Source organism: Artemia franciscana, chromosome 11 (assembly GCF_032884065.1).
Source record: "Artemia franciscana chromosome 11, ASM3288406v1, whole genome shotgun sequence".
In the NCBI taxonomy this organism is placed as follows: Eukaryota; Metazoa; Arthropoda; class Branchiopoda; order Anostraca; family Artemiidae; genus Artemia; species Artemia franciscana.
Genome location: NC_088873.1, coordinates 24,452,482 through 24,470,378, shown reverse-complemented (window position 1 = coordinate 24,470,378; position 17,897 = coordinate 24,452,482). Strand labels below are relative to the sequence as shown.

General features: G+C 35.0%; 1 protein-coding gene across 1 annotated transcript in view; it reads left to right on the top strand.

Annotated features, from left to right (window-relative positions):
- Positions 1 to 17,897, top strand: part of LOC136032578 (TBC1 domain family member 30-like) — a 223,975-nt gene that overhangs the window by 201,872 nt on the left and 4,206 nt on the right. Inside the window, exon 11 of the mRNA XM_065712848.1 lies at positions 15,773 to 15,858. Within this exon, the coding sequence (XP_065568920.1) occupies positions 15,773 to 15,858 (86 nt within the window). The remainder of the gene's footprint in view (positions 1 to 15,772; positions 15,859 to 17,897) is intronic.

The window sequence follows — 17,897 nt, the reverse complement described above, 5'->3', positions numbered from 1 at the left end:
AAATCGTCTGATCAAAACTAAGAGAAAGCCATTTAGCCAAAAAAAGAATTAATATACAAATTTCATTTTAATAATTTATGTGCGGAGAGCCAAAACCAAACATGCATTAATTCAAAAACGTTCAGAAATTAAATAAAAAAAAAACTAATTTTTTTAGCTGAAAGTAAGGAGCGACATTAAAACTTAAAACGAACAGAAATTACTCCGTATATGAAATGGGTTGTCCCCTCCGCAATCCCTCGCTCTTTACGCTAAAGTTTGACTCTTTGCCGCAATTCTACTTTTTAAAACAATTAAAAGCTTCAGCGTAAAGAGCGAGGGATTGCGGAGGGGACAACCCATTTCATATACGGAGTAATTTCTGTTCGTTTTAAGTTTTAATGTTGCTCCTTACTTTCAGCTAAAAAAATTAGTTTTTTTTATTTAATTACCGTAAAGAACGGCTTAAATAGGAATGATAGTCTTAGTTTAAGAATTACTGCAAATCTTAATTTCAAATTAAACGTATAAATTGATGCATTATATTGATGCATTTAATTCAAACTTAAATATAAAGGAAATATTCAATATGTGTTATTGTTTTTTATTCCTTCAAGTTTCTAATATTTTTAACTTTTTTAACTACACAGACGGAATATCCACAATATCTTTTTCTTTTTTAATTACAGCCCTGCCTTTTGACTGATTTTCTCATTTTCTCTTATCATTTTCTTTGGAATATTTTCTTACTAGGATTGACATATCTCTTTTCCTTCAATTAAAATTGAATGTAATAGTTGACATCCAGAGGTTATTTTTAAAGTGGAAACATTTCAATGTCTTCTTTTCCTAGTCAACCAATGGTTTCTTATTTCGAAAACTAGCTTCTCATAAAGAAACCATTCCATTTTCCTTTTGAGGGAAACGTGTTTTTGAATTAAAAATTTGTACAAAATTCTTGAAGTAAAATTGTTTTAGAAAGAGATACGTCACTTTCTCGTCTGGTTCCCATAGGTACACATGAGCCCTCCCCTCGACAAACCACCTCACTTTTGTGTTACTCGTCTAAGACTAGTCAATGCAAACGAAAAGGTTATCACTTATTTAGCCGAAGCCCAAGATGTATGAAAACGATGTCTTTTGTTTATCAACCAGATTTGCCTGAACAGAGATATCTTTGGCTATTTCTTTACAATGTACTTAATGTTCTAAAATAATTTAAGTGGTACAACTTGCCACTGAAACATTTAGTATTTAGCCACATTAAAAACAATTAAAAGGGTACCTCATCTTCCCAAAGCCATGCATTCATGTTCTATTTCTTTTACACATAATTATTTACATACTTTTCATACACTTTATTACGTACTTTTTTTCATACACTTTATGAATATTTTCTCCACATCCGTAATTTAAAGTGGAGACGGAAGAAAACCAAGAGTTGCATTCTATAGAATACTGGTCAGAAATATTTCTCAAGTTAAACCTGTCTCGTTTAATATTTCTTTTCCTAATTAATTTTATATGATAGAGTAACGATAGAGTTTCAAAAATGGTTGCTTTAAGGCCGTATACTGAGCAGTAAAAGAACAACTTCCTCATTGACAACCCAACTACATAGGATAAAATGGATACAAATACATAGGACTAAAAATGAAATGATAGCAGTATTTATCCATAGAAGAGTAGCATCTAACTCCAAGTAGTGAACTGTTACCTGTGACAAGCACAAATCGCTTGTAAATATAGAAAGCCATACAATCGGGCCCTTTAAAAATTCTCCTTTTTGAACTTATAAATTTGTCTAGCTTTTATTCTAAGAAAGTTTATAGTTATGGGGCCAGAAAATCCTCGCCCAGTTTTTCGGACTTTTGCATTTCTGTGTAACTTCAATTTTACATTACTTCCTGTTATTACTGGTAGAACACATTCAGAGGATCATCTCTGATACAAACTCATTTACTGTGGTACAAGAAATATAATAAAAAAATACAGGGTGAATCTGTAGTGCCAGTGCTGCATCACAATTGAAGTATATAGGTCCAAACGTTGTGACAAGCAATGTGTGAAGAATATCACAATTAGTAACGGCAATATTTCTTAAATAAAATAGGTTTTCAGTAACACGAAAGCTAAGCTTTAATTTAAAAGTGTGGGAAAGGGGGTGCCATTCCTCACGTACTTAGGATAATAGATTTTTATTTTCAGTTTTAAAGTGGTTCTTTACCTTTGTGTAAATAAAGCTGTCGTTATTTATTATTTGATTGCAAATATTGCTGCAAGCTCTGGTAACATAGTATGTTTTCATCTTTTCTAGTCGTATTCTAGCAGTACAAAGTGCAGACGAATTTTACTGTATAATGGGTGTTTTGGCTCGAGAAATGGCTGAATTTAGCTCCTCCGACACAAATGATCTATTAAAGGTAAGAAGCTAAAATATTTCAATATGAAATTTTTAAATATCAGATAAATTGAGGAGTCTGGGTTTTCAAGCTACAAAATAGTTTATGTTTAGCAGCAAAAATTCATTGTGCTTTTGTATGCTATTTTAACAAACATCTTGTAATAATCCATCCCCAAGAAATGCTGACACAAAAATGTTAACCATCATTTGGATACAAAAAGCAAGAACTAATAATCATGAAGTCACGTTTTCGAAAATTCTCTCTTTCCCTTTTGTTTCAAATGTGCTATCAGGCTACTGGAAGACCGTAGAGGGATGGTTAGTGGTCCAGAAAGCTAATGCTCGTGTATTCATGGATATTACAATTTTTTCTTCGTTGCTCTAGAGGCGGCAAATGACACAAGAAATAGCATTTTTGATGCTATTTCTATAGTACAGAACGCTAGAAAACATAAAAACTACGGAATTTAGATCATCATAGTTGGAAACCTTGGAAGGTTTACTGTCTCCCGTTGCAGTTGCATCATTACCAGTAGCTTAGTCAAGAGCAAACCACGGTCCTTACTAGCTTAAATCTTAAAATGAATTTTCAAGGAAGCAGCTGGTGAAAATCCTCTCAGTTTCGGTAATTCCTTTGAAATAAAATTTTTTACAACTCTTTACTCCACGGCAAAATTACTTGATTCACTCAATTTCATGGAGGGAGGGACTAGCTGACACTCCACGTGTTGCTGGGGTGCGCAGCGAGCATAATTCTGTTCTTGATGTTACTGGCCGAGTTCCAAATATGAAGTGTCTACGGAGAAATATTGGAGTTGCTATATGGAGTAGAATATGGTCTTGATTGGTTTTTCATTCAAGAATATGTAGAAGAGGAACGTTGCTATTGCCAATTCTTGAGGTCTCAAAGAATGAACCGTAAAGAAATATACAGTTGACTGAGGAGAAGCTGGTTGTATGGTTTGCATAGATTTAATGGTCCATCCAGTTGCTTCTGCTAGCATTTTACCCTTGATAGTATTATTTTTAAAACAGAAAAATCTCTCGGATTATTATTGAGAATAATACTTTTATTCTCAATGGAGGAGAAAATGTAAATATTTTACTGTTCTATTTAATAAATAAATTGAAAGGCACCATTCTTACGAACGAAGACTCCTCTATTGATTACATGACACAAACCATTGATACTATGGCTCACCCTATATGAAAAATGTCCCTCTCCCTCACGGAAAACTCCTCCGTGAAAATCGATTTCCATGTAAAATACACCCCCTCCCCCTGCAAAGTGCTTCTAGACTGTTCCATCCTCATTGAAAATTGCGCAAAATTTCTTATGGATGATTCAGCCAGAAAAATTCACCTTAGCATATTTTCATTTGTAAAATGTATTAATTTTTAATCGTTTTCTCAATCACTCCGGAAATCCTCCTTCTGTGGAAATATTTTCCTAGAAATCGAAACACGCTGACAATACCCCAGATAATTCCCAGTAACATCTCCACGTGCAAAATTTATCTGGCAAAATGAAAGTGAAACAATAAAAAATAATTTCTTATAGGAATTCTGTCAAATACCCCTAGTGTAAAATTTTCCCTGAAAAGTTCATCCCCTTGAAATTTCTCTCCCCACGGAAAATTCTCCCTGTGGAAACCCAGCCCCAGCAGGAAATCCTCCCCCGAAAAATATCTTTATAATTCCAAATTACAAATGCTATGCGTAAACTATGGGCAGATGTAAACAACTTAATCCCTCTCCCTACGGACAGTGGTGGGTCTTTGTATCCCTTATAGCGACTCCAGGCAAGAAGTGAAGTTAAGTGAAATATAGATAATATGATGGAAATGTAATAGTTTATTAACAACATTATTGAAATTACAGAAAAAATTAGAAAGCAATGGAATTTTACTGTCAGCAAACCACGTGTTGACAACCAAACCGACTTTTTTCCTACATGGCCTAGTTGTACACTTCCAAAACGGGTCTTTATTGAAAGAATATAAAGTCATGTTGTGTCCATTGACGCTCTGTTTTATTTTGGGCAACAACCCCTTATCCCGGAAAAATATAATTGCCTCTTTTCCATTCTTTGGCAAATCCCCCCCCCCCGCACAAAGCTTCGGTTTGTTGGGATACTGTTGGGGAAATGACCACCCCTTCCATAAGAACCTTATATGCAGGGGTTTTGTCAACCGTGGGGCATTGTCAAATGATCTTTGCACTATTTTGAACAAAATAGCTATTCCAAAATTCTAATCAGATGAATCAGGAGAAAAGAGGCCGTGGGGGAGATAGTTACGTTCTAATCACTTTTTTGCATGTGCGTGATTGGATTTTGATTAAATGTGAAGGGTGCTTTTTCAACCAAACACAGCGGAAAACTTTAAAATGGGATCAGTCCAATGTTTTCAATATATTAGCTGCTTAATGTCGAAATTGTAACTGAAATTTCAAACAAATATTACTATTAGACTAAAATCTCAAAAAAAAATTTATTTCGATTAATCTTTCCATGCAAATCGGTTATGCAAAATCGGTTACGCAAATCGATGTGTACAAATTTTGCCCCCTCCCCCAGTGTCTCCAATTTATCAACAATGCATTCTGAAACCAAACAAATACAATATTTTTGGCTTTTCAATGGCTGTCAGTAAAGTTTGCACTGGAGAAGACCAAAGACCAGAAGACAAGACCAGACCAGACCAACGACCAGCTGTCAGTAAAGTTTGCACTGGAGAAGACCAAAGACCGGAAGACCCCTGGGAAGAACAAAAAAAAATTTGTGCGCATCCGTGAATTTTCTTCTTGCAAAAAATACAAAATTCTATATTTTTGTATATGGGAGCTTGAAACATCTACAGTGATGTCCTCTGATATGTTGAATCTGTTGGTACGGTTTTCAATACGACTCCTTGACTTTTGGGGGATGTTTCCCCCCTTTTCAAAAATTGGGCACATTTTCTCAGGCTCGTAGCCTTTGATTGGCAACATTAAACTTAGCGAATCTTACATTTTTAGAATCAGCATGAAAAGTCGATTCTTTTGATGCTTCTATTGTAATAAGAATTATGTTTTTAGAGGTTCGGTTCTATTGAGCCGAGTCGCTCCTTAGTTACAGTTTAATATATTAGCTTCCTGGATGATTTATTGGCTTAAATTTACGCTTCAGGCACTATATCTTAAAAAAAAACACCAGATTTAGGAAAAGATCCCTGGTTTTAGGATTGAAATCCCTGAAAATCACTAGCCAAGAAAAAGTCACTAGGTAATGTAAAAAATCACTAGAAATAGTTGTATGTCGCAAGAAGTGGCAACTCTACCTGTGAGGCTATAACATAATATTTATATTTCTTTATGCATAGTAACAACTGTCATTACCTAAGGCAGGGCTCTGTAGTACCAATTTAGCTATAGCAGTGGGTATTCAACCGACAAAAAAAATATTATGCCAATAACCATTGCTTCAAAAGTGAGGAGTTACTAAGACTAATTTCAGATCCCAATGGGCAGGCTCAGATTTGTTGAGCTATGACAAAGGTTCTAACAAAGATCATTTTTTAAAGTTTATTCAATAGACTAAAACCAAGAAAAATGGATATAAAAACAAGGCAAAACGACAAAAAACTCGGTAAGCTTCAAAAAAAGCTAAGAAAGTGAACTTTGTCTGATAAATATAGTTTGTAAAGAGCAAAGTTGAACCTTCAAACGAACAAAATTATTACTTCGCAGTTTGTGCAACATATATCTGCTATACAGGCTGAAATGAACTAACCCATAATACTTTCAGGTATTTGCAGAATTTCGTCCAACTAGCGCTTTAAAGAAAACTGAGCTTGCTCGAGTTTTTTTTTTTTACTACTTTAGGACTTTTCTGCTACTAGTCCTGTTTGTTGGGTTCTCATGAAGACGTTATGTTTTAGCGAAGACACTCGAATAACATAGAAAACCGCACAAAAAAACAGGAATCTGAGCAGAATAGTTGTTAAGTGGCTCAGAATAGTAGTTAAATAGTAGTCTGTTTATTTCTCCAGTATTACAAACATATGTTGCATATACTGTGAAGCAATGATTTTTGTCTCTTTTGTATTTGAGCTTTGCTTCCATCAAGAAAACTTTGTTTATTAAATTATTCCCTGGGGGTTTCATATTACACCTTTGTTTGTTCCTAAAATATTGTAGATGCGCCTTTTTGACAACCTGGATGCGCTTAGCCTAAATTGATTTAGTTCACTATCAACATTTACACAAAGTTTCAACTTCATACTCGAGGCCGTCTCTTAGATATTGCACAAGCCCTTTTCTATTATAAAACATATGTCAAAATAACTACTTATTTACCTTATTTATGGCCACGTACCCCAAGGCCACTGGGGTCACGTCATCCCCGAAGACATATTCATTGGATCTTTCGACACTTTTGAATGCATTGGCTATCTCTAAATTTGATAGGTTTTGGGGGCTATGCTGGCAACCAGGCAGCAACAACAGGCATGGGAAGGGGGGGGGGGGGTGGTTGCCATCAAATCACTTTTAACTTAAAAAAGGGTAGTAGATCTATCAATATCCAATCGAATGTGCGTCTTTTGGAGTTTCTACTACCACCCTTACTATATAAAGTGACCGTGGGGAAGAAAAATAAAGACCTTATTGAAAGCTAATGACTCTTTAGCACATTCAACCTTTCTATTCAATGAATTTGTGAGGACACACGTAAAAGCATAAAGTGAAAGCTTTGAATTTGGCAAACAGCTGCAAGATGTTTGTAGCAAGTGTCTTTGTAGCAGTGAGTGTGATTTAAACATATTTCTTTTTTAGACAATCGTAGATGTAGCTCCGTTTCCATTTCCCAGATTGCACGAGCTGAGAGAAAAGTATACTTACAGCCTTACTCAATGGAGTCAAAGCGTTGTTTTAGTGGCCAAAAAAGGACTCCGGCTTATCTATAGCGACGACGATGATAGTGACTCCGAAGTAAAAGAGATTACAGTTGCTACTGCTTTTGGGCTAGGAAATATGAAGTAAGTCAGCCTAGTAGAATTTATTTGGAATCAATTAAACCATATCTACGAACAGGAGAAAATATTCGGGATCTCATTCACTAAGAATTTTATTGAAGAGAAGTTCCCCGCTAGGAAGCCTCAAAGCCTTGAGAAATGATAAAAAAATATAGATTTTTGTAGTACCTTCAACTAGATTATGCAACTGACAGTCACAGCATACAAGATGTGGTTTTCGTCGCCAACCCTTTACAGAAAGTGGCAATCCTCATAGTTCAAAAACGCCGTCAGTTTTTAAGCATCAAAGGTTGATTTAACTTAGAGAAGAACCCGGGATAGTTTCCCTGAATATCTTTTCGCCAGGACTATGTTTTAAAGCATGTCGAAAGAGAGAATTTACCTGTATACCCAATAACCCATTTAAGTGTACCTGCTGTCATGCTCTCTATGTAATTTAACTTCTGGAAATTCCCTTAAATTAGTTTTCAAAGAAACTTTTTATTAGTAAGACTAATCTAGTCAGTATTCATATTTAGCATTCCTGGATAAAAAAAGCAAATGGCAATTTTTTCGCCAGCCACTTTGAGTCGCCCTTTACTCTACTGCAACTATCTTAGCAGCCTAAGCTTATACTCCCTTCATAGGGTTTATTGATCCTGTCTATAGACTACGTCATGTATCAAACACAAGAAAATGAGCATGTAATCACAAAAACACGTAGATAACAGCTCTCTGTGATGTTCCAGTGACTTGCTGGCAATGGGAAAAAGGAAAAAAAACACATCAGTTCTACACATGCAATAAACTATTTTCCTAGTTGTTCAAGCCAGGAAACTGTAAGTCTCTCGTACAAGGTTGTCGTCCATGGCAATTCCGACACGTACTTTTTGTTTCGATTTGACGTCATTTTTAGGTTTTATGCTATTTAATAATGTTTTACCATCTAGACTAACTGTGATAATAGTTACCATTCCTGAATCAGCTACAAATGACATTTTTTCCCCACTAGCCAGGTTTTATTAAAACACGCGTTTTTTTTAATTTTGGTTACTATGTACCTCTATTCGTTCTTAACTAGGTTATAGCTACCGCTGCTGGTGCTACCTAAGGTGTTGGGATTAGTAAGCCGTATTCAAAATTAGCCAGGTGCTTATTCAATTATTAATTCCAATGATAACCGACCCGTTAGGGAAGTACCAATTCTATCGAGAACCTACAGATCAAATAAAGTCAAAATTTACTCTACATAAAGTAGGCTTAGGGTAGACTAGGAAAATCCCGGTAGTTTAAAAAGAATGTATCGACTGCAAGATATTAAGCCTACTGATGACGCAATTCTACTTTCTTTGCCCTTCATTGCTTTTCAAAGTACCAGGATTTTTCATAGAATGTAACCGTATTAAACCAGAAGAATTATTCGAGAAAAAACTCATTTGAATAGAAGTGGAGAACTCTAGTGCCCTTTTTAAGCAGGATAAGATGTTTCACCACTGCGAAGTGACGAGTTTTGCCATTTGTGCAATAACAAAGAGCTTCTGTTTGGTCTCCCACCCCTTCTTGAAATGAATTAAAGCCTATTTATGGTATAGTCTGACTATGTGTCCATATAGCAATATAGCTATGTGTCTATAGCAATGCTATGTGTCTATATGTCTGTATGTGTTTGCGTTTCTGTGCATACTTTTGAGTATGTATGTGCTTGTGTGTGTGTGGGGGGGGGTCAGTTTCATGTTTGTAATCACACTAAACGTAATCACAACAACTTATAATTATATGTGTATATTAATGCTGTCAACATTTTAGGTCTCCAAGATCGAGAAAAAAACTCTTGTGCAAGGTCTCAGAGCTCTTCGCCTGCTTCTTCTGAGGACCGTAGGAATTTGGACGTAATTTCTTTAACTAAACAGTACAAAAAGCTCAGAGAAAGACAAAAACAGGCCCAGATATTGTGGAATGGTAAGGATAATAAGCGAAACACGCTCCATCGATTTGTTTTTATTCAATAAGAATAGCAAATGAGATATACTCCTTCAACTTCTTATAATTTCCTAGATTGAGTTTTTTTAATTAATTTTACTTTTATATTGCAAACTGTATTTAATTTGTTACCCATTGTTGGTTTTTTCAAGGATATGGAGAGTCGAGCAACCTATACTATCTTATCGATTTTTCTAAAATATCGGGAAGGAGCTGTATTCCTGATTCTAGGAATTTCTCTCCGAGTTTCTTGGGTACTCAGATTGGGATTTCTGCTTTTAGATTCCAGAGGATATTTAACCATCACCGTCACATTAATGAGACCTATGAGTCATATAATTTTATTTATTTAAAATTACCTTTTATAATGAATAAATGTAATATTGATAACGATGGTTATGAAAATTACTTGGTAGATTTACTTCAAAAATATTACGAAAAGAAATACGATGTAAAAAATTTCAAATACTATATCTTCAATGCACAGTGAGAATTTTATGTAGTTTTTGGAAGTAGTTTAATCCGAGTAGTATTGAGCAGTATCGCTGATCCAAGAATTACTCTTGTGGCAATCATAGGTAAAAAAAACTATTGACTCTGAAAAATTCATATCTCAGTCTTCGTTCACTTAAATGGAGATCTTCTGTTTTTCTCGAAATTAAAGTGAATTCAAGATACGACGTTTTATCCCTAGCCCCTGAAAATATTAAATGTTATTTTTATTGGAGACAGAACCATATAAAACAGCAACAATGCTTGCCACCGCCAAGCTAAGCTTCGAAGCTGAAAAGATGCATATTTAATAGTTTAAGGAATTGTAATATCTTTCTGGTCAAACTAGCGAGTATGAGCTATACTAAAAATTTAACAGGTTAAGATTATACGGATTGTTTCCTGTTCTCCACAATATTTTGCTTAAGTATTTTTTTTTTTTTTGTCTTGTCTTGGGAACAGCTCACTACACACTATAAGATAAAGAAGCTAGTAAGTGAGGGAGCTGTTGTCAAAGACAATCCAGTCAAAAGATGAGGTAGGAACTGCCTCCTCTGGCTTGGGCTGACGAGCACATAAAGTGTCTTGAAAGTATTAACTTACGATAGTTAAACTAGATAACTAAAAAGTCTTCTTTGATAATTACCAAAGTAACAAAAGTATTTACCATTACAACATTTAAATTACAAAACAATTAAAAAAATATTTTCTTGTTAAACTCAAGATAAACTCCAGTTACGCCAAAATTTGAAATAAAGATGAAAGTACTGTGATGAGGGACCTACATCTAATTGTCTATTTTACATTTAACACTAAGCTTTCAATTATCGGTGACATTTATCCTATTTGTACTTAATGGTCAAGTTTAGCAAAACAAATCTAATCCAAGATTTATAGTAATTACCCTTACACTGTATTAACTTAATGGCTGAAATAGAACTATATCTAAATTCACCAATAGCAAGATATCTACTATAATTATATTGCTTTTGTACAAAAAAAAAAAAAAAATGTAAAAACAACAAGCTTAAAAGTACTTTCTAAGAACAAAATGCATCCTAAATTGGTCTTAAAGCAATATTGGTGTGATTGATTGATAAACCGGAGATCAAATAGAATATTCTTGTTACTAAATAATTTTCTATCCGTTTGAAAATCAACCTAATATCTTAACCTAATATCTTATAAGAAAAAAATCGCACATGTCTTAAACACAATGAAGACAGAATCTACTTTGCCTTCCATCCAAAACAGTAGACGTGTCGATTGGACAAGTCTGAATCCAAAGTAGAAATTGAAAGGTTTTAATGACTCGTTTTATTATTAGTACTGTGACGAATTGCAAATTATAATCAATAGCATCAACTGGGGCGTAATTCCAAGTCTAGCACTCGCCTCGAAAATACACCTTCCAGCCATCTTTTATTTGAATGTCCTTTATATTATACCCAGAGAATGTTTTTGTCTTTGTGCCTATCTGATTTAGGTCTTAGCTTTCCTTTTAGTTCGAATTTGGTAGTGATTAATAAGGATGTTAGAAACCTTGTTATTGTTTTTTTTTTAAAAGAACTGGGAGATTAGAAATTTCGTAGTTGGTGTTCATTGGTTGTGTAATCATTTTTCTTCATTTATGACATTAAGATTAGATTAGATTAGTGTTTTTTTTTGTTTTTTTTTTCTTTTTTTTTTTGTTTTTGGTGCTTTCTTTTTTATGTCATGTAGTTTTAGTTTAGCATATAGTGGGAAATACCTTGTTTGGTTTACTCACAAATAAATACTTACTTACTTACTTACAGAAGCTTCTAGTGGTAAACTCTCCAAGGAAAATTTTGTTCGGGTGAATTTGCCAGAATTCGATTTTATTTGTCTTTTTTTATCATTAGCGATTCTGTTTTACTTAAGGAGATGCTCTGGGGGAAATGTCTAGAGAAATTTTCAGTGGAGTTGGAATTTTCGGGGTGATCTTTAAGTGTTTGAAATTTTGCATGGGGGAACTACCAACAGGAGAAATTCTCCTTGTGAAAATTTTCCGCAGAAGAAGCTTTCCATTTAAGCGGGGGAAGGGGTATTCAGGAAAGAATATCCACATAGAGGGATTCAACCATGACTTGCAAAACGATAAAAAATCAAACAGTTCACGGCAACAAACTGTAGTGAGGAGTGGTGTGGCTCAATAGTAACCGAAATTTTAAAAAACAGGGTTTTGATATTTTTTATAATCAAAGAATATCAAACATCAAAAGAATTGAAATTTTACTGCTGGTTCAAAATGTTCGACGCAATGATGAAAGATAATGAGGTGCAACGAAATCTGTAATTAGAAAACATGTGACAACGAACACGATAACGATCATCAAGTTTAATGTCCTTCAAAGTTAATGTAACCAACCAAAAGTTACAGGCCTGAGAAAAACTCATTCAGTTTCTGGAAAACGGATGAAATCCCTGACGGAGGAAACGAGAAATCAGGCGACGAGAAACATCATGGATCCAAGTTTATTTGTTGTTTTTCTTTTTTTGTTGTTTTTTTCTCTCAGGGGTGATCGTATCGGACCAGTATTTCTAGAAAATCGGGAGAGAACTCATCTAATCAGACATCGAGTTCAAGTGCCGCTTTTTGAGTTATCAAAAAGATTGGAAGGTAACTAGCCTACCTCCCACGCCCTTTTTTTCATCATTATCTGACAAGAATTGAAAAATATCCATCTGACTCAGCATAGTTGAAAAGTCCGACAACTATGCCTTTGATGTTGATATGACTCCTTATAAGTCCCTGGAGATGGCTGTAAGCACTAAGTTATGCAATTTGCTCATTACTCACATATAGTATTTGTTATTGGGGAATATACGGAATTTTATTTCCTTTTTTGCAGGGGGCTTAAGGGGGGATTTTCCATAAGGAGAGTATTCTGTGGAGAGGAAAGTTTCCTATGGAAATTTTCTGGAGAAATTTTACACGGGGAGAAGGGAACTTACTGGCGGTATTTAAAAAGCGGTCAGACATTAAGTAAAAAACAAGTTATTCAGCTGAAAGCAAGGAGCAACATAAAAACTTAAAACGAACAGAAATTATTCCGTATATGAAAGGCACTGCCCCATCCTCAATTCCCAACCCTTTATGCTAATGTTTGACCTTTTGTTACAATTCAGTAAGAACGACTCCTGAAACAAAAGAGCCACTTAATTAGAATAAGAAGCTTTTTAAAGTAGTAAAAAAACTTGAGCGTTAAGAGTGGGGTATTAAGGAGAGGACAGCCCCTTTCATATACGGAATGAGTTCTGTTCGTTTTAAGTTTTAATGCCGCTCCTCACTTCCAGTTGAATGCTGTTTTCTTTATCTAAATACTAACAGAAATACTTCGAAGCAATAAATGGCGGCACTTTTTAGATTGTGAGAAAATGCTCCTTTTTGGATTTTTGGATTTTCTATTGATTATTGAAATTGAAATTTTCCTGGTGATGGGGCCAAGGAGCCATCACATATCTGAAGTACTAACTGGTCACATCTAGGATTGGATCAGCTGAAACTGATGCCTGCTCGAACGAAGCTTTCCATTTGAAAGCAGAAACATGGTTAAATAATGAAATCTTCGCAAAGCAATTTCAAATGGTCATCACTGACACAGATTATAAAATTCTCTTCAGGCTATATATTTTTACACCGTAGACTCTGGCTCAACAACGAGTGAGAATCCTCATTTTCAGGCTCATAAAACAATTGTAACCGCCATTTTAAAATGTAAAATAGCCGAAATTACGTAAGTCCAATGCATTCTGTTACTTCTCACTTGTCTTTGTGGCTATGAAACCGGTTTTCTCAGGTCTTACATTCAGATCAAGAACTTGAGTATTTTGAATAACTAACAAGTTACCAAAATTCATAAGTACCATTACTCGCAATAACCAAAAATTTGCGGCATAGAAAAAAGATGAAAGAAAAGGATTGCTCTCACAACAAAGTAAAAGCTCGCAACTAAATAAAAGTGGGTCATACAAGCGAAATGACATTTTTAACTGTCTTTTTAGACAGTTAAAAGACAGAAAGCCAAAAAGCATGAAAGACAAAAAACATAGAATGCATTTTGTGTAAAAACGCTCAATTCATCTTATAAGAGGGGAAATGTTTGAAAGCCAAAGAGAGGTTCGCTTTTTATTTCCAACTGTAAATTTAGATGCAAATTGCTCAGTTAAGACACTCCTTTTTTGACACAAATAAACACGCATCCGTGATTTGTCTTCTTGCAAAAAATGCGAAATTCTACATTTTTCAAGGAGGCACACTCGTGCCTCCTTGAAAAAGAGTTTGCAGGTTAAGAAACCTGCAAAATTTCATCCCCCTCCAACTTTTCCTTCATGGGGAAAATCTGGCCGAAAGTTTCGAACCGTCAACCCCAGCTCCCCTTTAACGTTGTCCGATCGGGCTGAAATTCACAAGTTAAGGTCCCCTAGGGCCCAGGAGCTTATCCACGAAGTTTTAGCTCGATCCGATAACTCCTTCCCTGTTTTCCAGAAACCACGCATAGCCACTTAAAATTCATTTTCTTTTTTTTTCCTAGACGCCTACAGGTCACATCTGACATCGGATCTGGGTGTACGAAGACTCATTCGATGTGGAATTCTCCGAGTAAGTGCCCTTGAAATTTTCGTAGGAAAATCTTAACCCCCCGAAAGTTTCGACCCCCTAACCCCCCCCCCCCCCTTTTAACGTTGTCCGATCGGGCTGAAATTCACAAGTTAAGGTCCCCTATGGCCCAGGAGCTTATCCGCGAAATTTCAGCTCAATCCGATAACTCCTTCCCTGTTTTCCAGAAACCACGCATTAGCCACTTAATTAACGCATTTCTCTCCATAAGAGCCCATGTTAATTTGAAATTTTTAAAAGTTATTGAGAAGTTATATTTACACACATGCAAGTGATTGGCTCAGTCGGTAGAGCGTGGGACTTTTAATCCTCTGGTCAAGGATTCAAGTCCCTTACGGGCGGTTTTTTTTCACAACATCAAAAAAATTTTGATAACACCTGGACAGCTTATCATTTGAGAGATAACAGAATATTAGCTTCTTATGAGCAAAAGAAACATTTCGGTCATTATTAAATTACATCCACCATGGATTGTAGAAAAACGTACAGAAATAATATGAAAAAAACTTCGTTTTCTTAAAGAGTTAAAGAGGCTGCGTCCCAAAGTCGAACCTTAAAACGTACAGGAATTAGAAGAGGCAGTTGGGGGGCTGCCGCCCCCCAAACCCCCAGCTTTTAAAGACTCTTTTGTACAGGTTTTTTGTTTTTTTGCTAACCCCCCGCTCTTGGCTTCGGAAAGGCCCTCTTTTAATTAACAAAAAATTGAAATGAATGAATAATGGAATAACTTCGAAAAATGTTAAACACAAGAGGACAGGAGAACCATTGCGCCGAACCTAGTAATTAGTAACAATGAAGTCCCCCCACAAAAAAAAACTGTACAAAAGAGTCTTTAAAAGCTGGGGGTTTGGGGGGCGGCAGCCCCCCAACTGCCTCTTCTAATTCCTGTACGTTTTAAGGTTCGACTTTGGGACGCAGCCTCTTTAACTCTTTAAGAAAACGAAGTTTTTTTCATATTATTGTTGATAGGAGCTTGAAACTTCTACAATATGGTTCTCTGATACATTGAATCTGATGGTCTGATTTTCGTTAAGATTGTATGACCTTTAGCGGGTGTTTCCCCCTATTTTCGAAATTTTCTCAGGCTCGTAACTTTTGATGGGTAAAACTAATCTTGATGAAACTTATATATTCTAAATCAGCATTAAAATGCGATTCTTTTATGTAAACCATTGCTATCAAAATTCCTTTTTTTAGAGTTTCGGCTACTATTGAGCCGGGTCGCTCCTTACTACAGTTCGTTACCACGAACTGTTTGATAACGTTGAAATAATCTTTCAGGTTACAGCCGCAAGAAAAGTCAAAAATTAGCGAGAAACGACAACATGAAAAAGGAAAGAATATCAGCTTTCGGAGATCATTTTCAAGTAAGCTGATATTATATCATTTGCTCTAGGCTCCTGCAGCTGCCTTCTTTTTTTTCTTTTTTTTATTCCAAAATCACCCATTGCTTAATGGCTAAAGTAAAAACCCAAAATAGCTTACTTAGATTTGTTATATCTGCTAAAATGCAAATGGAGGAAAATAAGATAATGGAAGAAGGTATCATAATATTACTTTTGGTACTTGTTAATGATTTAAAACACTCATTCTTTTAATTTGAATGTAAGTTTTGAGAAAACCAGCTTCATAGCCACAAAAACAAGTAACGGGTGACAGAATGCTTTGGACTTATGTAATTTGGGCTGTATATTTGTATATTAGGGTGGGAGGTAAAATATCTCGACAGCGGGAATTTAAGGAACAATTTTTACTTTACAATATGCAGAACACCTGTAGCTAAAACATTTTGCATGCAGACCCGTTATACTTTACCCTCATCCCCCTAATGTGCAAAAAAATATATAGCCCAAACTATATCAGTCTAATGCATTCTGTCGCCCATCACATGTCATTGTGGCCATGAAGCCGGTTTTTTTCAGATCAAGAACTTGAGGGTGTTCTGAATAATCAACGAATACCTCATTTTTGTTTAAAGGAAAATGTCATGGATTACAGATGAAACAAAGCTAAGATTAATTCATTAGATTAATCCGTTAAATGGCAAACTGAAAAAAGCGGTTAGGGGATTAACAGAGGACTAAAAAGAAACACGGAACAATTACAGTTGTCTTTACTCTACAAGAGAAGTCAGATTAGAACTTTTTGTAGAGCAGGTTAGGGACCTTCTGAGAAATTAAATTCATTTTTTTTGGAACTACCGTACTTTTGTAAGCCTGTCACTACTTTTTATAATTTAGAGAATTTTGATTTTCAGTGATTTATTGAACAATTTTGAATGAGCCGGTAGACTATCATCACGCATGAACTTTCGACAGAAACGGATGAGGTCTGACCATTATTGTAAAAACATTCTTTTTTAAGGAATACAGCTGTGTTAAATGGGATTAATAGTTCCTTAAAAGAGCCTTAATTTGTTAGAGATTGTTTGTCTTATTAGTGATGAGAAATGTAAGCCATAGGCTCCGTTTTTTGCAATACTGAGTAAAGCAAAATGTTTGAAATAGATTTAGACTAAAATAAACAATTGAAAATTACCTATTTCCTCGAAAATCTGTCAATATAGTAGAAAGGACCTGTAGTACTTGGAAGATTCTAAGGGAGTTGATTGCTAGCAAAATAATGGGAATGGTCGTATAAAAAAAATATGAGAATGCAGAGAGAAATGCAAGTAGACTGTTAACCCAATTTTGTTGCATGTTCCATAATCCTTTCAGTTACATTTGTAGATATTCTACAAATTAAAGGCTAATGATTCATGATTAGAGTCTATATTTAAAAATGGGCCTCAGAACACAGTAGCTAACAGTACACAAAACTAAAGTCAATGAGCCGAAATATTTGTGTTTTTGGAATATATGTAACCTCAATTCAATACACCACAGAAAATACATGAATCAAAATCAATTTCCAGGTGTTCTACACATTTTATATGCTCGCGTTGTCATATAGCCAGAGTGAGAATGAAAAATCATGATACGGTTTGCATAGAAAGGAAGAAAAAATAAAGTATCATAAAAAAAATTTTGCAAAGGTGAAAATACTTCCCGTTTTCTTTCTGAAGAGAAAAAGAAGAGGAAAATGAGATATAGACCTGAGGTGTGGAAAGTCCCATATAAAGTATTACAATTAAAATTACAACTTCATTTTTTAATTAATTAAAAACAAACTTTTTCTGCAAAATCTGTTTTTGAGAGAAAAGTAAAGAACTCGATTAAACCGAAAATGAGAAAAATATAATCAAATGATCTACCAAGCGTAATACTACCACAAATCAGCATCCATAAATAAATGAAACCCGAAACAAACAGAAATTACAATAAATAACCGAGTTAAATTCAAAATGAGCGGATATTAGCATGAGTAGGGCTCAAAATCAATATGCCTTCCCAAGAAATGAACATAA